Raw genomic sequence first — 25945 nt, forward strand, 5'->3', positions numbered from 1 at the left:
GTCATTTGTAAATGCATGGCATGTAACCTCATCCCTCCTGCTGTCAGATGTGATAGTCTTGCATACTGAATGTTGTGTGGAATAAGTTCTCCTCCTCTCATCCTCCTGGGCTTCTTTGGTTTAGGATGAAGGGAGGAGAAACTATTCATGGACATTATCATACAGTGTGTGTGTGCGGCACGGATATGTTGGCCTGCTCTCCTGCTTTCACTTTAAAGGCTGATGTTTGTCATTTTTTATTTTTCTCCGATTCCGTTCCGTGAAAAGAAGCATTTTACAGCGAATAATCAGCAGAGACAGAGAGGCAAAGATGAGGTGGTGTGAGCTTCTGTCCTCTGTAGGCTTTTGTCACCCAACCTGCTGACACCGCACATTAAGCCCCAAGGGGATCACTGGTTTACACAATTACCATGATTTGTGTGTTGGTGTGTGTCAGCGTGTGTAGTAGCCTTTGCTGTATTGCTTTGGTGTGAGAATCAGTGCAAGCTTTCAACCTGATTAAACCATTTTGCCTCATAATTAACCACAAAATCTTGACAAAATCTTAACAAACAGTCTTCTAATTTTGTTTACCCTGTGGTCATATTCATGTCTGACAGTATCATATACTGTAATGCTGTTAGGGACGAAGTGATGTGACCGATCCACATTAAATACAATTTCTTCGTCAGTGCCATTAGGAAGTTCAGTGTGAACAGTTTCATTCAGTCATGGCGGTCAACCGTCACAGTTTTTAGTGCCACAGCAATCCCTTGCGTCATGTCACCTTACATAAAAATGATTCCGGTAAATCCCACACAGTGTGGTATGCAGATTTTAAATTTGGGGAAAAGAGAGCACTGGTATGGGATCGGTAATCCATATTAGTAGATTCCCTGGGTTGAGGTATTGGAATCGGTATCAGGAGAGAAAAAAGTTGGATAGGCGAATTCCTTTTTATATATCCGCTTCTTGTAACTCTTCAATGAAGCTATTCAATGTTTACACTGAATGAAATATTCAAATATTAAAACCCAAGATATCTTTGGAAACATTTGGATCTGCACTACAATCTAAAATGAAGAAACATGTGGGGTTTGGATGCTGTTGTGCTGCACTACATGAGTTTTTAATGACTGGCAGGACTGCTTGTTCTTCCACTGAAGTGAAAAACATGCATTTGTTTCCAGGACAGTGTCACTTGCATCATGAATGATCTAGAAACAATATTCAGTCTCTTAAAACAAAGGGACCAATGGGATCTTTGGATATCACTCCAACAAAATGTCAAACAGAGGCTATTTCTAAACTGTCTATCGCTGTGTTTTGTTTTTAGGAGGGGTGGTTGACAAGGATTTGCGGCACTACCTCAACCTGCGTTTCTCCAAGGGCTCAGTGGACCACGACCACCAGCAGATCATCAGAGACAACCTCTACCTCCGCACCGTTCCCTGTGAGTCGACGTCACGCCACCTCTAGCTCTCCTTTCTCCTTCCCTCCTGCCTTCTGTCACTCCCTCACTCCTCTCTTTCACTCCACTTTGATCTCCTCCTCTCCTAATGTAATAGTCTCTTTCTTTGTCTTTCTCGCTTTCTTAGATATAATTTCCCCTCCCTCCTCCTCCTCCTCCTCCTCCTCCAGCCCTATTTCCTTTCCTTTTTCTCTGTTTTAGTTTTCCCTTCTTGCCCTCGGGATGTTGCCCTCGTATTTTTTGATCACACGCTCTTTCTCTCTCTGTCTCCCGCCGCCTCTCGTTCCTTCTTTTCCCTCAATCGTCCGGCTGCCGAGCTCTCAGCCTGAGGTTTCCACGGCAACCACCCTCTTGTCTCGAGGCTTGCGTTGCAGTGATGCCCTACCCCCTTCAGCACACGCTAGACATGCACAACACACACACACACACACACACAGATATAGAAAGATAATAACGCGTCACTCTTTCAGATATATTAGACAGATGTTTTTTTTAAGCTGTATGTGAGAAATTTGCAAAATGGCAACATCTTTACATGCTGGACACACACACACATCCTCACACATACACTAAATGCCTGCGGGAATGTGGACGTGTGAGTCTGTGCTTACATTGAGCACTTGTGTTTTCAGCGCGTCTGCCTGTTGCCTGTTGGGAGACGATGTCATTGCTGTGATTGACATTGAGGGGATGCCGTCCCCAGCAGCTCCGCCTGCTGTCAATACATCAAGCAGCTCGTGAATCAGCTTCTCTGGAGACTGAAGCCGCTCTGATGCCTGACTCTGCAAACTACACACGTTATTCCTTTCATGCAGCGTGTGGATCGGTGCGCTTTGATTTGATGTTTGTTAAAGCGGTTTGTTCTTGTCTGGCATGTTTCTGTTAATAACCTCAGTCATGCTGTCTGGGTGTACTGTAAGCAAAGGTGGTCGAGTTGAATCAACGGGCCTTTTTGGCAGAATCTGGTACAGAACCATGAGAAAGCAAAGCTCCGATTTGACGTCAGTGATGTTTTTGCATCGGCTGAGCGCTTCTACTATACAAGATGTCCTCTGCTGGTGTGTTGAGCTGCTGACACAGAAGTGATTGTTTAATATGCTCCCACAGCTGCACAGTTCCCTCTCCTCTCTCTCTCTCTCTCTCTCTCTCTCTCTCTCTCTCTCTCTCTCTCTCTCTCTCTCTCTCTCTCTCTTTTTTCCTCTCCTTTCCCTCCCACCCTCTCTCCTGTCGTCTTCTTTGCTTTCCCTCTCAGCTCCCTCTCATGTTTCCCCGGCCTCTCCCTCCTTCGCTCAGCTCTTTCATTTCTTTTTGTCGCCACCTCTCCCGATCACATTTTCTCTCCTTTTCAATTTTAACTCCAGACAGCCGACTCCTTCTTTTCCTTCTCCTATTTTCTGCCTTTCTCAGCCTGTTGGCTGTGTAATAGTGCAGCGAAAGCAGACCAACAGGGCGACGGTTGAGGTGATGGGGACTGGCTGAGGTTCAACACTGCAGGTCCTTGCACACTTTAGCCCCCGTCGAATCTGAGGGATGGCACGGGTCAGTTTGGTGGGATGAACCATGGCTTTGTCACCACGTTTCAATTAAAGCCGCCTTCCAGCTCTTCTTGAGAATGGAAAGACATTTATTCTGTCTGATGTGTGAGCGGTAATGACATCCCCATAATTAAATGCCTATCACTTAACAAAGCTGATACAGTGTAATGAAGATTATAGAAACTCATAGACCTCCTGCGTGGCAGCTTTGAATCATACGCTGAATATTCGAATTTAATTCAAATGGATGTGATATTACAGTAACTCCCCAACCTTGTCTTAATCTCGCCGACCTGATTTAATTTGCCTTTGGTCAGCAGGTCATTGTGCTGCATATGAAGATGCTGCATATACATCTCTACACGACTTCCTGGCAGACTCACAAAAGCAGGCGCTGCTCAGGCATCAGAGTGACACGGCATCAGACGGCTAAGGAACAGGGATGATGGTCCTGAGGGCTGTGTTGCTCGTGGCCGGCAGGCTGTTTGTTGTTGTGGTTTGGAGCATTATAAAATCAGTGTTTTTCTCCCGTGTCTGCAGCGCTCTGACCATGCTGTCAGTGCGAGTCTGTCAGCTTGACAAGCAGACGCCACTCTGCATCACAACATGCTGTCACACTGAAGGACGTGGGAGGAGGTGTGTGTGTGTGTGTGTGTGTGTGTGTGTGTGTGTGTGTGTGTGTGTGTTCATACAGCTAGAAGGCTCACATACTGACATCAACTCCTGCATCCTGTTACATCACTCGGCTGCAAGGTTTTGCTGTCCCCCCCCCCCCCCCCCCCCGAAAACAATGAATTGAATGTGATAATTTGCCATCTGATATTAATAACTTTTTTCACATAATGTATTGTTGCCTCCAGGCTGCCTGCTGTGTGTTTGCTTTTGTGTTTGTCTGTGAATGTTTGCTTATTGGCATGTTTCCTTTTCACATGCATTCGCACTTCAACAAGCACACATGCCAAACACTAGCAGAGCTGGCCCTTTAAGGACACACTCGCACACAAAAACACACACACACACACATCCTCACCAGAGGATAGAGACTTGTCTCAGACTGATATAAACATTAAGGAGAGAAATCAAATTGTGCTAAAGTGAATCGATAGCTGCAAAAAGGGTCAAACAGAAGAAACAAAAATGGCAGAAAAGGAGAATTTGGGAAGGACGGGAGAGGAATAAAACTTAAGAGAGGCATCACAGTTTGTGGGCTGAAAGGTTTGATAAGGGTGTCAATGTTTGATAGTTTGACTGAGATTAGAAATTCACAGCCACAATTTCACTTCATTTACAGGGATCACTTGACCACTTTAGAAAATGAGTCTGAGCTTCTGTCGGAGCACCTGCTGTTGAGGAATTTAGAGGAGAGTTCTGATGATTCTGCTCTCTGCATACGAACAGTAAGAGTGCCTCTTTCGATATGAGAGGAGCCGAGAGTGGAAGACAGTGAAATGGGGCTAAATGAGTGAGAAGATCTGGAAAATATACGAGAAGAAGCAGAGAGGTGGGGGGTACAGTAAACAGAGAGAGAGAGAAGGCAGGGAAGATGATGGATGTGGACATGAGCAAAGCGACTCGGCGAGAAGATGGAAAAACGGCAGAAGACAGGAGGAGAGGTGGTGGTAAAGTGGCAGTGATCAGCAGGGGAGATGGGATGGGAAGAAGAGAGCAGACGGAGGATGGAAATTTAGAAAGCGAGAGTCAATGGGAGTGATGGGAAGAGGTTGCAGGGATGAGCAGAGCAGAGATGGGTGGGGGGGAGATGGGGAGCAGAAGGGCGGACGTGCACTGAATGGGGGTAGAGGGAGATATGAGGGAGGCTCGTAAGTCATTCCCGAGAGAACCATCTCCTCTCTTCCACTCTACTCAGAGGCATTAGTAAAAGGCTCTAAAAATAGCTTCAACAGTGAGCACGTTTCTCTACTCAGATAGCCTATAAATACATGCAGCTTCTGTCACTTCGCATCCGCTGCTCTGGACGCATGCTGCCCCGCAGCTTCGCAGCCTCCGACAGGGAATCCTCCTCTGGAGACGACAGAGGAGGAGAAGATAAAGATGTTGATGGGGAACATGGCCAAGACGCTTAGGACGGTGATGGTGATAGAGATGACGGATGCCGCTGATAATGATCGCAGTAATGAAGATGGCTATCACGACGATGTGAGGAAATGTGTGGAAAATGACACCTTTTAACCCTGATACATGCAGGAGATTTTCATACACGGTGTTGTTAATGTAAAAATTGCAGGTTATTTATGTAAACGATAACTAGCGCTAGATCACATTTGCAAAATGCTTCATACGGCTCGGTGCACCAACATGCAGTTTGACTCAGTAGCTCATTTCATTCCCTAAAGGATCAGAAACGACCAGAACATTGTTAACATGCCTCAAAAATGTTTCATTCCCAACAAAAACACTAGCATGACATACTGTATGTAGATGCATACATGTATCTTGGAAGAAGTACATTAATATTTGATCATTTTTTATAATAAGAGTGGTATAGATTGTTATATTTTTCGACCAGCTTTGCGTTACAAAGAGAATGGTGCATCTACTGTTAATGGACAATATGTTCAAGAGGAAAACATCACAGAAATGCTACAGTACATTTAGCAACTAAGAGTCAAGTGATAGAAACAAATAACTGCAATGCTGTAATACAGAAAATGTTTTCTAGTTTATGTTGGAAAAAAAATGTATGCGTATATACATCAAGTAAAAAAGGCTGCAAGTAACCACCAGCACCACATCGTATGTCTTCTAATGACATATTTTCTTGGAGAGAATCCATTTTCTTATCGGACATCTGGTAAAATCTCCATTTCCTGCTGAGTCAATCTTCAGCTAAATCATTTCAAAGATTTTTATTGATGGTGAAGAAAATTAAAGTCCTTTTACACTTGGAAAGATTTTACTGCAGAAGATTTTTATTATTATGACGAGTGAATTAGTTTTGAGACAGAATATGCAAAGATTTGCAAATCAGCAGGCTGCACTGATGCTGGTGATTGAGCTTTAGTTAAAATGAACTGAATAATTTTAAAGAGGCTAGAATCAATATTTTCTTTTTAACAATGGATCAAATAACCGTGTAGTATGACAAGAGACTCTCGCAGTGATTAATCCACAAAGAATCATCTCCTGACTCTGCAACTTTTTTCCACCTTTATGGTTTTAGTTCATTCTCAGTGTTGATTTTGGCCACACCAAGCAGCTGTTTTCACCACACTACCTGCCCAGCGCCAAACAATAGACAGGTGAAGTCTCAGACGAAGCTAGTTAGGAACCAGCTGGTGAACTCTTTTTAGTATTTCACAGCTAAGACCCTGATATTTTCCTCAGGAGGTGGTGGAGAACATGACAAGAGATAAAATGAGAGTAAATATTGGACTTACATTCCTCAGGTGGGCAGAAACACAATTGTAAACAAATGCTAATGTTGCTCCGTATCTAAATAAGAAACTATTTGCTAACATGCTCATCATGTCAAATTCAAAACTGATAATTTGTCAGTGTCACGTTTACAGTTGGTTTCTGCTGTCTATAAACAGACAAAATAATTAGCAATGCAGATTCAGTGAATGTTTTCGTTGTTAAGGAAAATCATTCACGATTTGGTCCAAAGAGTTCTGTGTGAAAAGTGCTTGCTAGCAAGAAAAGCATGTCTTGTCATCAACTTGTTGTGAACTTCTTTATAGATATAGAGAGTGATGTCCTTTAAAGAGCTGGAAAACAAAAAAAACAGTCATCGGCTCCAGACTTATTCCAAGGAACACGAGTACAACAGTGATCAAAGTGTCTGCCAGCTGAGTTCTCATATTGTAGTTTTCTCTGCTTTCTTCACAGTCATTCGTACGTTCACACTTTAATGACCTTTTGGTTCTGTCGACATGGCTGCCAGTGTGAGTGTGCTGTTGTAGAGAAGTTGGAGTTTCATTCATTATGCTATTGATAACGTGTAATCAGATGGACGTTCAAATATCTGCACCTCTGAACGATCCCTCAGAACCTTCATCTGTGAAGATCTCCTCAGCAAAGGAAGCTGTCATTGCAGTGAGCTACCAAACTCTCCCACCTCCCATCTGTGTTTGATTTTTAATTTGACTGGCTGAAGAAAAAAAAAGGATTTTTTTCATCCCAAAAAAATGTTCTGAAATTGAAGCGAGAATATAGGTGCAGTTTTTTTGGACGCTTTTGAAGTTGGAACACATTCTTCTTCTTCCTGTTTGATTGCTGATTTGTGTCATCTTCATAGTTTTTGTGTAAGTGGGCCTTAACCCTAATTTGCTTATTTAAGGATGGTTGTCAGGATGATAATAGTGAAGCTGAATGATGTGATAAAGATAAGATTAATATCTTGTGTGTGTGTGTGTTTCTGTGGGAGAATGATTGTGTATCACACTGTGTTTATGCATGAATGTACATGTACGTACTATATGTGTATTTTACAGTGTCGCATTGATTATTCTGTTTGTGTGTTGAGATTTAATAGGCTGAGCTGATAAATGAATAATGGGAGTGTTACACACTATTCTGTGTCGAGGCTGTATGTGCTTGCCTCTATCCGAGAGAGAGAGAGAGAGAAATACATCATCCCCACAGGGACTCTCTCCTTAAAGGAGTGATTTGCCTGCTGGCTTGCTCTTGTTAAAGGGCTGGCTGACATGCTTTGATGTGGTTCTGTGCTCCCTGCAGTTTGATTGGCACACTGGATTAATGTTGTTCCACAGATGAAAGAGACTGCGAGGGAATGATATGAATTTTATGAAATGAAAATAGCAAATATTGAACATGATTAATGATTTGGTTATGTTTGCAAAGGGCTCTCCGTGTTAATCTCTGGACAGGTGTCATCTCATCTCTTTTGCTCTCCTCCGTACGGTATGATCCTCTCACTCAGCAGCTAATCAGAAAATGAGGTACTTCTGAAGCCTTTTTTATTTGTTCTCCTGTCTGTAGTTTTACCCCTCAACCTCATCGCCCCCCCCCCCCCCCATGTCTGTCTGTGCTACTTCTAAGATCAGAGTAATGTGCAGTGATGAGCCGGGTGCTCAGTGAGCAGCTCGTCCTGTGATGGTCAGCGAGCGCTGACACCTCAGAGAGCTTAACTGTTTACTCTGGTCAGTCTTTACCTCTCTCCACACACACACACACACACACAGCTGTGCACACTGCATACCAAACATTACACACCAGCTCTGTGTGTGTGCATCATCGTGACCCCCACTGTCGTCCTGCGTCAGTCAGCACTGCAGACTAATAAAGGTGCTTTTCAGCCTATCAGGGCTGATTTCCATCACCAGAGGAAACACCTCAGTGCAGCGGCAATTTCTCAATGTCACCCAAGCACCGGCTACGCCAGACGTAGATCCACTGACAAACACAGTTGTCTTTGCAGCCGCAAGTCAACCTGACAGACAGACACTTTATGGAGGGAACTCCAGACTTGATGCACCTGTTTTTTAAAACCTGAAAAAACTTTATCAGGTTTTAGTTGTTTAGTTTTAGTTGACTGGATGTTGACTTTTTGTTTTTACTCTCATTTTTTCCTTCATCTCTTCATCACTTTGTTGTAGTCATTGAGAGGTCATCATGACAAAAGCGGGTTATGAAGCTCAAATACACAGAGCTTTAATGAATTTTAATGACCAAAATTTCCAAATATGTCGGGATGCACCAATCCAACCTTTTCTCTTCCAATGACGCTGTTAATTAAATTTAGAGTACAGGCTGATACCAAGCACAGATCCAATACCAGTGCTCTCTTTTGCCAAATTTAAAATCTGCGTTACATGGAGCCCACTGGAATAATTTTTATGTACTGTATAGTAACATGAGGCTGTTACTGTTTTCCTAATAAAAAACTTCCAAACTCTAAATGGAGACATTCAAACACCACAGTTTGTTTCAGTAAAAGCTGAGAAAAGAGTCTGTGGGAAGCTTCCAAAGTTACTGCCTTTTTAGTAAGAAATTCCCTCTTTGTGCTTCTCAGGATAGTTTAACTTTTCATACAAGCTATTAATGTAAGAGATTTGATTCTCTGCACTCACATAGTGATGGCACAGGTGGTACTGATGAAATGTTTTGTTATTACTGTAGGTCTAGGGGATTAAATTACCACCAAGCCTTCTGTGCTGTACCAGCTAACAGACCGCAATATATGCAAAATGCCTTTGGTTGGTAACAACAAGAAAGGATGCAGCCTCACCTGAACCCACTCCACTCAGCTCCACTCATTCCCCCGTGTCATCGCTCACTCGACTGGGTGGTTCGGACGGGACGGTCCTCTTCTTGTGTCAACAACCGTGCTCTGAGCTCGGACCTAGTGTCAGTTCATTTAAGTAAACAAATAGACAGACAGAAACTAAAATTCTCCAGGGATTAGGGTTATCACTCTTTGTCCATCACGGTCTTAAAAAAAAGTTTGTGCTCCTCCGCAGCACACCACTATCCTATGTCCATATCTCTGCTCTGCCCCTGGCGTCAGTCCTCTGACGAATGACAACCTGTGACAACATGACAACATGTTATACAACCTTTAAAACAACAAAAAAAAAACAGATACAGGCTTTATATAAACTGGATGACCAGATGTTGACTGCAGGCCTTCATCTCAGCTCAATCAGCCTTTAAAACTCTCTGATGTCTGTCTCTGATCGTGAGAACACTAGAAGACAGTGTGTGTACAACAATCTGCCATTAGCTTTTAAGCTCAGTGTATCTTTAACTAAGCTAGCGGCCCAATCTCACATACGTCCCACACACTATCTCACCGCTGACTGCGGCGAGACAGACTCTGTGGGGGCAGAGCATCCTCCAACCCCTGAGAGTGATTTACACTGGAGAGGTGACATCCAAGTCCCCCAGTCCTCCCAGCCTGCAATCCCCATCGGAGTCAAACCTGGCCGCTTTAACGCCAGCTGAATTACTCTGAGGTAACCAGGTGTGAGCTCTCAGTGACCAAGCTGTGACAGTAATTGATTGATGAAGTGCGAGGCAGCGAGAAGCACAGACCTGCAGCTCTGCGGACCAAAAGGACTCGAGCTGAGGACCCCTGAGACTGTAACTAGTGAAAAGGCTGTGTATGCAAAACGGCCGAGTGTCATATCTAACATAAATATTGTTTTCGTACAGCTAATGTAGATGTTCCAGCTTGTTACCATGGCAAGACTGTGTTGCCAGGCACTGACGTGTTGTCGTGGTAGCAGACACTCCTGTCAGTGTTGCCATGCTGCGTCGCTGCATCTGTAGCCGGGGCTTTGTAGTGTAAATAAGGATGCCTGTGTGTGTGTGCTCGATCATACCTCTCCTATAGACCTGCTGTCACACTTCACATCTGCCAGCCGGGAAGGAAAAGGAGAAGGAGAAGGAGGGGGGGGTGGACAGTGAGAGTGAATGAGAAATGGATGGAAGAGCGATGAGGTAAATTTGAAATGAGGAGCAAGAGAAAGGATAATGGAGGGCAATTTGAAAAACAAGACCATAGATAGATAGATAGATAGGCTGATGGTAGGCTGAGAATGAGACAGTAAATAAATAAAGAAGCAGCAGTGTGTGTGTGTGTGTGTGTGTGTGTGTGTGTGTCTGTGTGTGTGTGTGTGTGTATGTGTGTATGTGTGTGTGTGTGTGTGTGTCGAGAGACAAACAAACACAGACAGTCATCGCATTCCTCTCTGCTCTCTTGCTGCCATGGTGCTCTGATTGCTCTGTGCTGAAAGGGATGCTGGGTAAACAAGTTCAGGGTTTTGAGGACACTGTATTCTGTCTCTGTATTTTTTTTTTTTTTTTTTTTTTTTGTATGTGGTTGCAGGATTGTATCTCGCTTCCTGAAACCCAATGTTCCCCTTAAATTCCCCCTTGGGTAGCTTTAAAATTAGATAGGAGGTTTTTATGGCTGCACAATTACACTGAATGGGAAAATTCTTAACTTTTGTGCTTCGTCTCATACACCTTTTTCATAGATTTTAGAGGGAAATACTGCACAAAGAGCTCTTGGGATCTGTACTAGAAATTGAAGTAAATGTTTGTGCTTGGCTGCACATCATGCAAACAGTATGTAGGGATGGATCTGCAGGCTTGAAGAAGTTGGACAAACAGCATTGAGGAACATGATTCAATTCAGATAAAAGACAGTCAGACAAGAAACGTGTCTCTTTCCACTACATGCAGTAATATCAGGTTAGGTTGGACATAAACTAAACCCTTAGAGGACAGGTGTGCTATAAAATCTGTACCTGCATGTCCGCCTCATTCAGTCCACCTTGGGATCATCGTGAAAGAGCGATGCGCCTGTTCACCTTTTAGAGAATATTTTTAGTAACTGTTAGATTTTGTGTTTCCTCTGTAAGAAATTCACTCGAATCCCAAAGCAGCCTGATGGCTCTGATGGATGATATAGGCTGAAACCAAGAGGGGTTTGTGAGACAAACACAATCCGTATAAGAAAGCAGTGAGACATAAAGGTGGAAGCTCAGGTGGGAGCCATGAGAACATTTTATCCCCCCGTCGTTCATCATCTGGGCTTGTTGCTCAGTCTTTTCAAGTAGGAGTCTTTTTTTTTTCTCAACAATGAGTCTTAAACCTCTAGAGGTAATAATGATATCTAAGCTTCAAGTATTAACTATTAATATAAAACACACACTAACTCTCCCCCTCCTTCACCTCCTCGTTCCCACACATACGCACGCTGAGACTGCATCATCTGTCCACCTTCCCCCACCCTTTATTATGATAATCAGTCCATCGATAGTCTATTAATAGCTCTGAATCTCCCCCGCTCTGCTTATCCCTCTTGGTGACTTCCTGTCTAATTATACAAACATTCCTCATGCGTATGCGTACACGTGAACATTTTTAAACTCACTCGCAGGCTGCTGTGGATGTACAACAAGGTTAACCAATCACGCCTTTTCCCCCCTCTCACTGTCTCCCTCTCTGTTGCCGTCTGCCTCAGTTTTTCTTTGCCTGCCACTCTATAATTCAGTGAAGGTCTTTGTCCTCTTATCGTCTGACACCCAGCTGAGTTATTTCAGTATATCTGCTATTTTAGCTTTAGCTCCAAATGGACTTTCCTTGTTATGTTTCTACGTAATCTCTTTCTCTTTCTCTCTTTCACACACACTTCCTGCACTGTTCAAAATATTCTGTAGTGCTCAGTCGTCATGGTTTGAGGCAGAGAATGTCTTCACCCTCTAAAGTGGCAGCTCCAAAGCTTTTCTGTGCTGTTATAGATTTAAGTCATTTAAGCCATAAATCTCTCTGGTGCTCATACTTCTACTCACAGCTTCACCTCTGAGAGGTTTGGATACACTGGCTGATTGCAATGCAAAGGCCATTTTTGGCACACAGCTGACTTTATCCTTTATTAGCAAGAGCATGACATCCAATCAATAGTCAACAGCAGCAGTGCTTTAGGCTCAGGGGAGGCGTTGCTGCCTCTTCACTGTACAGTCTGCTGCCATTTTTTAATTTGAGCACCTGTGCAGCTTGTCCTGCTTTGTTCAGCTCGTTTATTAAAGCTCAGCTTAGGAGTTTGTGTGTTTAAGTGCAAAAAATATAAAGACAGAATCTGCTGAACTGAACTGAGCTGAAACCTTTTCACCGCTCATCCACAAGGCTCCATCAATTATGGATTGTATTTTTATTATTTTTGGCCTCTACCTGGGAGTTTTTGAGGATGAGAAGAAGGGAGTTGGTAAGGTTAAAGATAGATGACGAAAGAGAAAAGTAGCAACAGGGGCAGAGGGAGCACAGTATGGATTCTGCTGGGGACAGTGTTCGTTTTAATAAAAAGGTTCACTTCACAGTTATTTAGTGGGTGTTGCTAAGGGGAAGGCAGGAGTGCGAGCAGAGAGCGAGGGAGAAAAACAGGTAATGTGCTAACCCGCTCTGAGTAGAAATGTGTGAAAAAGTAGGAAGGAAGAAAAGAGGAAAAGTCGGCCTATCTGCCTATCTGAAGACCAGATAGTTGATCAATATTCCCAGCTCAGATCCAAGACGCTCTCTCTCTCTCTCTCTGCTCTGTCGGTGTGTCCGGTGAAGGAAGCTGTGGGAGAAGGCCATCGGCAGGTCATCAGTATTCCAGCAGGCTCTGCCTACTCTGGTGTGGGCAGCAGAATAATTTCATTCTGATCTTACAGATCAATACCTGTACCCAGTGGAAGGCGACCGGCCCCGCCTGGCTGCGGTATTCAGAGTACCACTACACATTCGATGGAAGATCTTCTTCAAGATGGATTTTTTGAGTTTAACATGCAGTACAGTTCATGGACCGAGCTCCATCCCACTGGTCTGTGAAGCCTCTTCACAAAGACGTTTCTTTTAGTAAATAAAAGATTATAGCCGGTATCAGGGACAATCTTTTAGCTTTCTGTGGCTGTATTTAAAGGGATGGACAAAATATCAGAAACACCTGATAAGATAATGCAATCCAATGAAACAGTCCTTCAATGTCTTTGTGAATCAGATAACCTTGTAGACTGAATCAGAGAGGTGATGATTCAACTCAGTTCAATTTATCAACACATCAGCCTCAAAAGCCTCAAAAATGACCATGGAATTAAATCAATATGGAACATTATAGGATCCTATATCTTTGCAAGGTTGTTATATTGGGTTGTGTTAAACTATGCAGGGACTGGACAAAATAACAGTAACACAAACACCTGTATTATGTGATATTATCTAGAACAACAGCCCTGCAATAAATACTTCCTTTGGCTAGTGTAAAATTATTATTATTATTTTTTGTCGAAACAATATTTTAGGAGTGTTAGAGGCAGTAGTTCAGGTGTTGATATTGGGTTTTTTTTTGCTAAATACACAGAATGAATGGACATACAGTCATGTATGTGTCATCAATTATTTACAGATATACATTCTTTGACACTTATGGGAAAAGAACAGCGAGACTACCTGTTACAGCAAAGATGGAACAAAATTTTGCCATCTGTCAGTCAGACTGTGAACATTTCCAAGGCTGCCAGATATCAGTGTCACTAATCTACATGCATATATTACTGTAGTTCACAGATGTTTTCATCTAGGGACCGGTGCTTGATCAGTTTATTAGTAAAGGCCTCGTTTGTGTCTCATTTGTGTGCAGGTCAATAACACAGACCTTATCTAGGACTGAAACTTCTCATCATGCTTCATCTACAAAAACAACGTCAAGTGTGTTCGAGGTTTTACTGAACAGGTCATGAGAGATAATGAGCCATCCTGGTATCACATAGGAATGTTTATACATAATTACATCTGCTGGTAAGACGTCTCTGATAGCAGTTTGAATTAAATCAACAATACGGTCATGTTGTGCATTATAGAGCCTTTTGTATGTTTTAATTAGAGTCAGAGTGCATCATTTTTATATATAGTTATTTCTAATTATTAAATTCCAAGTGAAGTTAACTGTTTCAGTGCACTGATGTCATTTTAGACAAGAAAATTTGTGGTTAAACTGTAAAATATCCTGCTTCCATTACATATTTTTGTCACAAGTATTTGATATTTGAGGGATCATTGCATCGGCTGTACACATACACACACACACACACACACACATACACACACACACGCATACCTGTGGTGTTGTAGATTTACGGTGTCCTACTGAGCTGTGATCAGCTTGGAGATGGGATTACTGTCGGCACAGTGGGCACTTTACCAACATTTAGAGTCGGAAAGACAAACACACAGTCAGGTTACACCCATATTGACACACACAGACAGAGATGAGTACACAAACCTGTACACACATCATGGTAGTGCTGGACAGTCTTATAGAGGGGGTGATGGGTTTCTGATGGTCTGGGCATCACTTCCTTGCTAATTACGTGTTTCTAAGCTGCCGTCTCTGCTCCCAGCGGTGAAGTAAATACAGTAGAGAATGTTCAGTAGAAACAGTGCAGGAGCAGAGTGGTGACAGACGATCAATAGAGATCTAATGATTAAGATATCACACTCTGGGGAGACTTAGAGGATCCTTCACTCTTCTAGATGACTAGCCCCTTACTTGCTCAGTGTTTGCGTGTGTGCGTGTGTGTGTGCAGTGTGCGTGTCTAAAGCACATCCACCTCTTGCTGTTTTAATCTCCCACAGTTCATACTCCAATTATTGTCCTAGTGTTTCATAGGTACCATTAAACCTGAAAACATGAGCTGTTTTTTCCCCTCCACATCCTTGTGAGAGAACATAGATCTTATTCTACAGCCAGACCTGATGTTCTGGCAAAACAAGCCCAGATCAATCCGACTTTGCTTTAACCATGTGGGCCTGAGTTCTGGGAAAATCTCTGAGAGTGGAGTCCCTCCCCATGCCGGGCCAATCACTGGTTTCAGGCATGATCAATAGAGAGCAGGAATCAACACCAGCAGACTTCAATGAGCCTGAGCTCAAAGTCCACTTGGCAGAGACACAAACACAGCACCTCATTAAACTCGAAACTCCCACCGCTGCCATCACACAGCCGAGCTGAGCCGAGCCGCCGCAGCAGCACTGATGGCGATCTCTAGAGCGTTTATGTAGGAAGGCTCTAATTGCTGTATGGTAATGCGGTGCCTCTGCATTCCTGCTGTTTCGACAGTAATCCAGTGAGCACAGTATTGTGTGCTGTGTAAGGAGGTTTGAGTTATGCTTGGTAAAAGTGGCGTATTGATTGACTCATTACTAAAACAGCACCGGATCGGCTTGTATGAACTGAATGACGGCGGTTTGCTGTTTCAGCATATTTTCCCTGCTCCTCTCTAGCTGTCTCTTGCTGTCACTCACACACAATTGTGTGAATGGATTTGGCTATCACAAGTGATGACTCCTCACTGAGCCTCTTCTGTTCCATTTCCTTTTTTTCCCTCCCACTTCCTCTCATACACTTTGTAGCCTCAAATCTGCCGTCTTTTTCTATCCAGCCCTTTTTCTCTGCCTTCCTGCCTTTTCTTCTCAAGTGGCCTATTTGGCTCTGATGACCTCTCCCTCTCTCCCTTTCTCTTCCTGCAGGTACAACCAGGCAGCCTAAGGAGGGGGAGGTGCCGGGGGTGGACTACAACTTTGTGAGTGTGGAGCGTTTTATGGAATTGGAGCAAAGTGGAGCCCTGCTAGAGAGTGGAACCTATGAAGGTGAGTTTTGGGACAACTGTGGCTGCTGCGCAGGAAGGCATTTTGCATCTGCGTGAGACAAGCACAGGTGCTTGGGGAGTAAAAATGGGAGCGTATGTCTCAGTAGAGCAATTTTTCTATTTTTAAATGTAATCTGCCTTCTCGTGCGACAGTGTAGATGTCTTTTCTTGATGGATTAGGTGTGTCAGGTGATGCTCTTACACACTGCTTAAGTAAACAAAATGAGTCTTGTGCACCGAGTCATGTATTACAGCTTCCTCTGATGGTTGTTGAATGCCTCGTTGACTACTTTAGTGTGTGTGTGTGTGAGAGAGAGAAAGAGAAAGCTGGACGAATGCCATTTCCAAGTCATGTCAAGTCTGTGCATCTGCTTTGCTACACTGTCAGGGATACATCTACAGATGGGGGATTTGCTGGTTCATTTGCCCAGTAGCAATTTTTGTCAGCATGTGCGGCTGAACACGCTCACACAAATTTTGTGTTTGTGTGTGTGTGTGTGCGTGTGTGTGTGTGTGTGTAGGGGGCATGTGCACATGCACACTTGTGTATATTTGTATTCGCTGTGTTTTGGCGTGTTCCTGTCATAACTGTGTGTCTTTGCATGTTTACAGTGTATGTTTCCCTTAACACAGAGCTTACTTATGCCCACTGGGGGAAGCTGTCTCTTTCTGGGTGGCTGCACTGGAGGTGCTGCAACTCATTTTTGTAATAAACATTAAAATAAGAGAAAGTAGAGAAGAAGGAATAAGAGGCACGAGGTAAAAAGGAAGAGAAAGATTTAGAAGTCAATGAAAAAGGCCGAAATCAGACATCATCGGAGTATCATGAGGAAACTCTTCAAGGTAATTGTTGTGCATATGTGTGTGTGTGTGTTTGTGTGTGTTTGTGCATCACATACGGCTTACGTATGTGATGATGTGAGATGAGTCAGAGCTGAAGGTGGATATTGAATTGTTCATAAAGCCATGATGCCTTCAGGCGAAACCAGGAGCATTCAAGATCAAGGGAACATCGTTTTTAAAACCGGTGCGGTGCATCAGGAGGAACCTTGCTTTATGTTCTGTGAAGCATCTCTTCAGGTTGACCTTATGCTTTCACAGGTTGGTGTTCATACTTGTGTCTTTGTTTACATGTGCCTGTGTGTGCACATATTTCAGTCATGATGTGATAAATCTATATAGTGGGCAGCAGGGGAAGTGGTGGCAGTGATTGAGCCATTCTTAATATCTATCCCCCTCCTGCTGTGATGAAAGTAAACTGATGTCTGTGGACTCTTTACTGCTGATCCTCTTTTTGTCCTTCATTGTTGCCTCCTTCCCTCTTCTTTGCTCAGTTGTTTGCCCCTGTCCTCTCTCTGTGTTTCCTCTTTGTGAAACCCCTACTCCTTTTCCACTTTGAAGGATTATAAAATAACACATCTCTGCCTCTCACACACGCTCAATATTTAATCAAAAAATGTATTTTTCTGACAGTGAGGGTCTTATTTGAATTTCAAATAAAAGTCAAACTTTATTGTGGTTTAAGAGCAAATAGCATGAGGGAAGAAATGTACTCAGTCAATATACAGTACTGTATAAAGCACACAGAAAGCTGTACTGTCGAAAAGGAGAGCATATACGTTATTATACTGAGGATGTTTCTTTCCATCTCTAGTAAGATACGCAGAGGACTTTCATGTCTTTCCTTTTCAATGCACTGTAGTGTATTCAGTTTTCCATTACAGTGGGTGTGGAATGAGAGAGCGTCAATGCTATTTATATGGTTTGTTTTTATTTTTGTGCTTGCGCCTCCAAACAAATCTGTTTGCACCAACATGGGTGGAATGACGCAGCTGAGGTTGCGTCCATAAAGATCAGGTGGTGTTGTGCAGTTTTGGTAACCATTTAATTATGAAATCGCACCTGTTTCTCCCTTTTAAGATGTTCCACACAGTTAGCGTAGCGTCAAGATGCATCCCGTGTTTCATCAAAGATCTGAAGACATTGTTCTCAATCAAAAATCAAAATGCCGTTTTTCTAGATAATCATTATAATCTCTTGGGGTACATGATGTTGACAGTATATGGGAGGTAGTGTAATGAAGTGTATGCAGTCATGTAAGCGCCTTTTAAAAAGGTTATTTTCTATTGTAGTTGTAGTTGTGGCTCTATTGTTTACCCAAATATGAATAACTGAGTGCAACCTTTTTTATCACTTTCATAAGATACAAATATAGACAAATAACAGCCAATAATAATACATACATATGTTATACTAAGACACTATAGCTGTAGCCTAAGTGCACTATTATTATGTTGTAAAATAAGTTTAAAAAAGCAGCAAAAGCACAGAGACAGGGTTTTATTAACTTCCAACTTTATTAACATTAATTTATCATAAAAAGGGACATCGCCTGCCCATGTTGACATATTTAAAGTGCTCTATTTATATTCTGGATGCTTTATTTTTCTTCTCCAGGATTGCGCCAAGTTTTTTTTTTTTTCTCAGGAGAAGCTGAAATCTCACCCCAAACCCATTAAGGACGCTGTCTGCTGTTTAGGAGATGATGATGAGATGTGGGGGACGAGGCCATTATTCAAACACTATCTCTAAATGTTATATGTTATTATTCCTCCTACTCTCACTGCATCCACCCTGTGACAAACATAGAGCCCTACAGTATGTCTTCAGTCCAAACAACGGTTGTAGTTTTGAGAGAGTCAGCTCAATTAAGGTAAAAGGACAGCTGGTTTGGGCTTTGAGAGCCGGCACACTTGTGAGTCTGTTAATTTACTGTTGAAACAGTGCAAAAGCTGTATTCAACCCAAAAATGACAGTGGAAAGGGAGACTGTCCTGCCATAGGTGCACAAGGTGGATCTGTCCATTTCTTTCTTTTTTTTTTTTTTTTTTTATTTTTATTTACCATTTTCACATTCATTCTGCTTACAACTGGTACACAATGACGTATTCCTTTCTCTATTCCCAATATTACAATATTATTCATTTAAGTCTTCCTTAGTCTTTTACTTTGGATCCAGATAGAGAATAACTGTGCCTACTCATACATATCAAGACGGAAAGTAGGATAAAATAAAATATATTATTCATATACCTATAGCTATATATACATACATGGATACATATACACATGTCCAGAGCACAACAGTTATTCACAATCTCCCATACCTCATGGCCAGTTGAATTAACAGAGTTCTACCATGTGATCGATATTACAGATATTGTGATATAAAATAAAATAAAAATTAAAACAAACAAACAAACAAAACAAAAAAACAGAACCTTTCAACATCTGTAGCTATGAAATATGAACTAGGGGTCTTTGTTCCTATGATGTACATCTCAGATAAAGTCTAATCTAGTTGGTTTTATGTACTCTATCCAATTTTCCCAAATTCTTCCAAATCTGTCCATCTCCAGTCTCACAGAGAAAGTTAACTTTTCCATCCCACATACATTGTGCATAACCTCAACCCAGTCCTCGACCTTAGGTACCTCATTCTTCAACCACTTTCTGGTAATCGCTTTTTTACTTGCAATCAGCATTGTTCCGTAAATATATTTGTCCCCAAATCTTGTTAAATCTACGCCCAGTATCCCCAAGTGTAACACCTCAAATGTAAGTGGAAGATTTACCTTCAATACTTTATCCATACACTTCTTAAGCTCCTGCCAGTAGGTACGAATGGAGGGACAACTCCAGAACACATGGAAGTGGTCAGCTTTCTCAGCTCCACACAATCTCCAGCACTTTGTATCGTGATACTTTGACTGTGCTGGTGTTCTAAAAAATCTTATAATATTCTCCCACCCATGTTCTCTCCAAGATAAAGAACAGGTTGTTCTCCTTTGCTGTTCATTTATCTCTTCCCATTCATCCACTGATATAACAATATTTGCATCCCTCTCCCACCTCCACTCCCTTATATAGTCTTGAAATAAGCTTCGTTCCCAATTTTGATTCATATGTTGCAGTAAATATCTCAATAATTTCTGTCCTCCCGTTTATGACCCCCCTCATTATTTGCTCTAGATAGTTCCATAATTGCAAATACCTACATTGATACGAATTTCTTAGATGATATTGGTCTTTTATCTCCTGAAAACTTTTAATTTTCTTCTTACTTAAGAGCTCCAAGAATATTGTAGGTCCCCTTTCCCAATTTTTAAAACTCATCTATTCTATTTGGCATGAATTCAGAATCAAACCCAATCCATCTTAATAATCTACTTTGAGTTTTCAAGTCGTTTTCCGCAATTAATTTGAACCAGATCTTCAGTGATATATCCAACCATGGGTTTGCCCCTTCTCTAATGTGCTTTCTCAGGTTATTGTCCCCTATTATAGCCTGTATTGCGACCCCATCTGTTGTGCCGGCCTCCATCTCTTTCCATCTCGCTGAGTAGTGAGGATTGTATATATTCAACAATGTTTTTATTTGGATCTGTCCATTTCTAACAAAACACAAACCAGATTGAATCTAAATGAACCTGTGATTGACTCAGTTTTCCTCCTCCTGCACGGTGACTACGACTAGCTGTTTAGATTTATTAAAATGATCAGTTCTCAGTTAAAAACATTTGTTAGCTCTGCTGAACTCTTCCTACAAGTCTTACAATTTTAAAGGCATTTATCTGTTCAAAGCCGTAGATGCCCACAAGCAGTGGACCTCCACTCTGCCTGCCAGATGGTGTGTTACATCACCTGAGATTCCTCTTTTCATGTGGCCTCTAACACAATCGTTGCTGCGCCTCTCTCGTCCTCAGATAACTTTTACGGCACACCGAAACCTCCAGCGGAGCCGTCTCCCGCAGCCCCTCCTCTGAATGTGAGTGAAGCCCTGCTGCCCGGAGCCCGGCCCAGCGCCCAGGGCAAGAGGAAGAGGAACCAGTCAGTCAGCAACATGGAGCAGCGCGCCAGCCTGGAGCCGCCTGAGGAGGAGGAAGAGGAGAGCCCAGTCGTCAACGGCAATGGGGTGGCCATCACACCAGGTAATGTAGGATGGAAAACTAGTGAGTGAGAAAAACATCCATTTTCTGTTGTGATGTTTTTTTTTTTCTTAACACATTTTTCATCTACGAGACTGAAATTAGATTCAAACACGGTCTGTTTCACAAACGCCATGACCATGAAGACATTTTACAACAACATATTTAGGCGAGGAGAAAATCTGGCTTGAAGGCCTGGACTGTCTCATGGGTTATTTGTTGCTGTCTCACTGGTATGATTGAGTAAAACCAAGAAACAAGCCAGTTGTCATACCAATTGTTACGGTACCTTTTTATCATCCCTCACGGATAAATAAGGAGTCTCTTTCCTCCTTTAGTCCAGTTTCATGTCTGCAGTTTATACTGTCCAACCAGAGCAGATGGCTACAAATCTGACCACAAATTGTCCCCTAACCAGTCATTACAGACGTTAACAGACTTCGCTTGCATGAGTGTGAACTGCAAAGGGTCTCCATAACCTTATGTAACAGAATGCACAAGGGCACTTTAATGTCTCCACTATTATCACTGTCCAGAGTCTCATTTTGGCTTCAACCCCCGTCTCCCTGTCCCCTTATTTCTCCTTCTCTCCTGCTGTCTTTGCTCTCCCGCCACTGGCCTTTGTCCTTGTTTCTATTAATACTCCCAACTCTCCCCTCTCTCTTCCCCTCCTCTATCTACCATCTTCTTTCTCCTGACCTCTCCTTCTGTCTTTGTCTCTGTGGACTGTCGTCTTCTCTTCTTTCTCTTTTCCCTCTATCTCTCTTTCTTGCCTCGGTTTTTGCAATGTGCTTATTATTGTGTTGTTTCTTACTTACAACTTTTTTCCTTTGACTGTAACAGAAACAAAATCATTTAATTGTTTTTTTATACATGCTTTAACTTGCTTTAAAACTGCAATTACTCTATAATTTGATACTGATAGTACAGCAAAGGCTTGCATCAAGAATAAGAAGTTTGTTACAAGCTCTCTTAACTGTAACACCTATATAAAAAGAGATATACATAAATATTATAGGATTATATAGCTCCTCTCCTCTATCGCGTGCTCTTCATCCACCGACATGCCACCAGCTTTTCTCCTCACACTGAAAAAACTGTTCCTTGTGTTTCTGACTCAGTCTCTGACCCCTAAAGTCTCTGTCTTTCCCTGTTTCTCCATTTCTGACATCCCCATGTTGTTTCCTCCTCATGCTCATCGTCCTCGAACCCAATCTCTCTCTCTCTCTCTCTCTGTCTCTCCTGGGGGTTCATAGCTCTGCAGTGGCTTGACTCTGACTCATCATGCATGGCGTGTGCAGTGTGCATCCAGATCTGCATGTGTGTGTGTGTGTGTGTTTGTAGCCAAAGAGAGTCAGAGTGGCATTTTGTGGAAGCTATACAGAGAGGAACAGATTGTATGTGAGAATAACTGTGTGTGTGTGTGTGTGTGTGTGTGTGTGTGTGTGTGTGCATGCTTCACAGAGTCCAGTGAACATGAGGACAAGAGCACAGACGCCTCCGGGGAGGTTGCTGTTGAAGCGTCCATCCAGGCTCCAGCCTCCACCGAACCCCCTATCGAGGGAGAGGAGGCCCCAAAATCTCCCTCTAAATCCCCCGCCAAAGTCCCAGATGCAGATGAGGAAGAGCTGGGTCCTCTGCCCGACAACTGGGAGATGGCCTACACCGAGAAAGGGGAGGTCTACTTCATAGAGTAAGAGAAAAGATGAAGGTTTTTTAAGATCTTTTACATAAGAAGAAAGGGTTTTACCCTCAATAAACAGCATGTGCTTGTCTGTAGTGTCACAGATGGTTACAGTAAGTGTTTCATTTATGACATAATGGAAAAAAAAACACTTGAAAATAATAAAAACGGCTCAAAACAAATAAAATTTAATGCGACTCACAAAATGCACCCACTTTAAAAACATGGTTTATGTTTGGTTTGGTGTGTAAACTTTATAGCACCGACCTCTGTGCTGAATAATTGATGGAACATAATGTTAAATGCTAATCAGACCCACACTATATATATATACACACACACACACACACACACACACACACACATACATGCATACACGTGCAAACTTTTGCCCTCTCTTCTCACCCTTGCTAATTAGCGGCTGAGGGCCAATTAGTGGATTAATGACCATTTAGTTTACCTTAGAAATCCCCTTGTTTCTCTTTGCCCCTACACAAACACACACACATACAAACACACACACACACACACACACACACAGATCATTAGTGTTACTTTGCACTCATCTCTTTCTCTTATCCTTTCTGTCAGTCTCTCTCTGACCTCTGTTTGCCCCTTTCCTCTCCTTATTGCCTTCGCTGACACGTCTCTTTCTTCTTCTCCAGTCACAACACCAAAACTACATCATGGCTGGATCCTCGGCTCGCAAAGAAAGCAAAGCCACCAGAAGAATGCAGGGAAGACGGTGAGTCTGAACGACCTCTTTACCCTGTTTGCTCCCTTGTTTTGTAAGTTTTAGTTTGTGTTCATCTGAGTCGAGCTCATCTTTCAGCATCCGTGGGAGTGCGTTGTCTCTGCATTTCCTGCTGTTTGTGTGTCTGCGTTGTCTGTTCCTGACTCACTGCTCCAGCATGTTTTCACTCCTCGAGAAAAAGAGCACAAAAATACTCTGTTGTTCGAGGTGTTTGTTAGTCTGCTGCTGGTCTCACCATGCTCAGGTTTTGGGAGGGGGACTAAAGGAGGGTTTTGAAATAAAGTAAGCACAAACTTGATTAATAAATTCAACCTTTCTTGACCTTTGTTGCTTGGAAGCAATTATTAGCTTAGATGTATTTTGCAAGATGTGCAGGGAGGAGTTTAATTATTTGCTCCAAGCGTCTTTTTTTGTTTTTCGATCAAAGGTTTAGTAATCAATTCAAATCAGAGCAGCTGTCGGTGTCAGGACATCACTGAAACATATCAACAGAAACAGAACAAAACCTACATTATTGTTTATTATGTTAAAAAATATTTTTATTGTAAACAAGTGAAAGGACCCAAACCAAAAATACGTTAGTCCATCTCTCTAACCTTTCTTCTCTGTGTGTTGCACTCAGGCCCAAGACCATCTGAAGATGTAAATCTTAAAAAAAAAAAAGTCACAAATATAAAGTTTCATTTTTAAAAAGACTAAATAATTTCCTAGAGTAGCTGGGGTGGGTAGTTTTTAGCAAATGTTATTCAAACAGGAGTAAATAGTGCATTTGTAAGGGACTGTTTCCAGCTGTGGATTGTTAAATATTTGATGCTCTGGCGTTGTGGTTTCCAACTTTTTTGGCATGCGACCCCTTAAAAAGAAGCAGCGCCTGCTTACATATTTTGCCACATTCTGGTTAACTGTTAAAGAAAAAGAGATTATCCTCTCTTACATTGTTTAACTTGAATCATTTTAGATGCCTCAAGATGTAAATCTATTAGTAGCATGAAAAAATATGCTATTATATGTTTTTTTAGTTTTGAAACTGGCTTGTTCCTAACCTGTTCATCATCTCGTGACCACTCAGATTTATCTTGTGACCCCATTACAGGGTCCCGACTTCCAGGGTGGGAACCTTTGCCCAGTGAGTATTTACGACACCAGGAAGTAGTATATGGGTCAACTCAAAATAATATACAGCGGCCAAATTCCTTGTAGTGAAGGAACATGTCACCCAGTGCAGGAGTGTGGCTCACTGATGTGTTTTTAATAGTTTTTGGACAGAAAATGAGCTCTTTGGCACAGAGGAATAAGCAGCATCAGGCTTTGGCTACACACACGCTGTACTTGTTAGTAGGATTAATTTATTGTTGGTTTTAGTCTTTTCATGAGATTTGTTGACAACATAATCCAATCTTGTCTCCCCTCTCTCTCTCTCTCTCTCTCTCTACCTCTCTCTCTCTCCCCCCCTCTCTCTCTCTATCTCTCTCTCTCTATCTCTCTCTCTCTCTCTCTCTCTCTCTCTCTCTCTCTCTCTCTCTCTCTCGCAAAGGTGTGTGAAGATGAGGAAATAAAATTAAAACTGACCAAAAAAAATTCAGAACAGGGGTTTAATACAACTAAAATACGACACCAACGTCCGTGAGTCAGTTATCTGTGGTGGTTCGGTGTGATCAGATATGTATCTTGCATCCCTGCTGCTGTCACAGTCTTCGGTCAGCGAATTAGGTTGTGATATGAGTCACCAGAGCGAGATCTGAATCAATACTTTCTCTCCCTGTCTTCTGTTCTCCATCTCTTCAGTTTTCTCCCTCCTCCATTCTCCCTCCTGCACTGCGCTCTCCTCATGTCTCCCTCTCTCTCCCCTTTCAATCTCCCTCTCTTCAATTTTCCTGCAGTCTCTCTCTCTCTCTCTCTCTCTCTCTCTCTCTCTCTCTCTTTCTCTCCCACCTTCATTCTCCGTCGTTCTCTCTCTTCCTCTGCCCAGTAAAGGGCCGGATTGTGACAGGAATTCTAATAACACCGCTCAGCTCTGCACAAACTGCTTCTCTCTCTCACACACACTCACACACACACATGCTACTGTTGTCAATGCTCAAACATGGCTGACGTACTTCAGCTTGGCAGAGCAAAGATCGGTTTCCACCGACGCCAGCAAGGTTCTCAAGCCAAGTCTCTGTCAGCTGCGATGCTCTGTGATCACTTATTTTGTGTTTTAAATTAACGACTTTCTGTTGTTTCTGGCTCCGTCTGTGATCACTGTGCTTTTAAAACAATACTAGAGTTGTCTCAGACATCAGGCGAAAGGAAAGCTTAAGTTGTGATGTCACTTGCACTTGTCCACAGCACTTGATGTTGCCATGTGAACCTTTTGTGATTTATAGTTAAACTGTTATTAATTTGTTAGTGTACAAACAAGATGAAGAGTCTAACATGTG

At 42.4% G+C, this 25945-nt stretch overlaps 1 protein-coding gene across 4 annotated transcripts in view; it reads left to right on the forward strand.

Annotated features, from left to right (window-relative positions):
* The window catches only part of LOC137182884 (membrane-associated guanylate kinase, WW and PDZ domain-containing protein 2-like), an 88788-nt gene that overhangs the window by 29490 nt on the left and 33353 nt on the right, over positions 1-25945 (forward strand). For all 4 annotated transcript variants that reach the window (XM_067589443.1, XM_067589444.1, XM_067589445.1 and 1 more), the window contains 5 exons: positions 1316-1432; positions 15982-16101; positions 20866-21090; positions 22552-22780; positions 23437-23516. In XM_067589443.1, coding sequence (XP_067445544.1) covers positions 1316-1432; positions 15982-16101; positions 20866-21090; positions 22552-22780; positions 23437-23516 — 771 coding nt within the window. The remainder of the gene's footprint in view (positions 1-1315; positions 1433-15981; positions 16102-20865; positions 21091-22551; positions 22781-23436; positions 23517-25945) is intronic.

Source organism: Thunnus thynnus, chromosome 5, assembly GCF_963924715.1.
Source record: "Thunnus thynnus chromosome 5, fThuThy2.1, whole genome shotgun sequence".
Classification (NCBI taxonomy): Eukaryota; Metazoa; Chordata; class Actinopteri; order Scombriformes; family Scombridae; genus Thunnus; species Thunnus thynnus.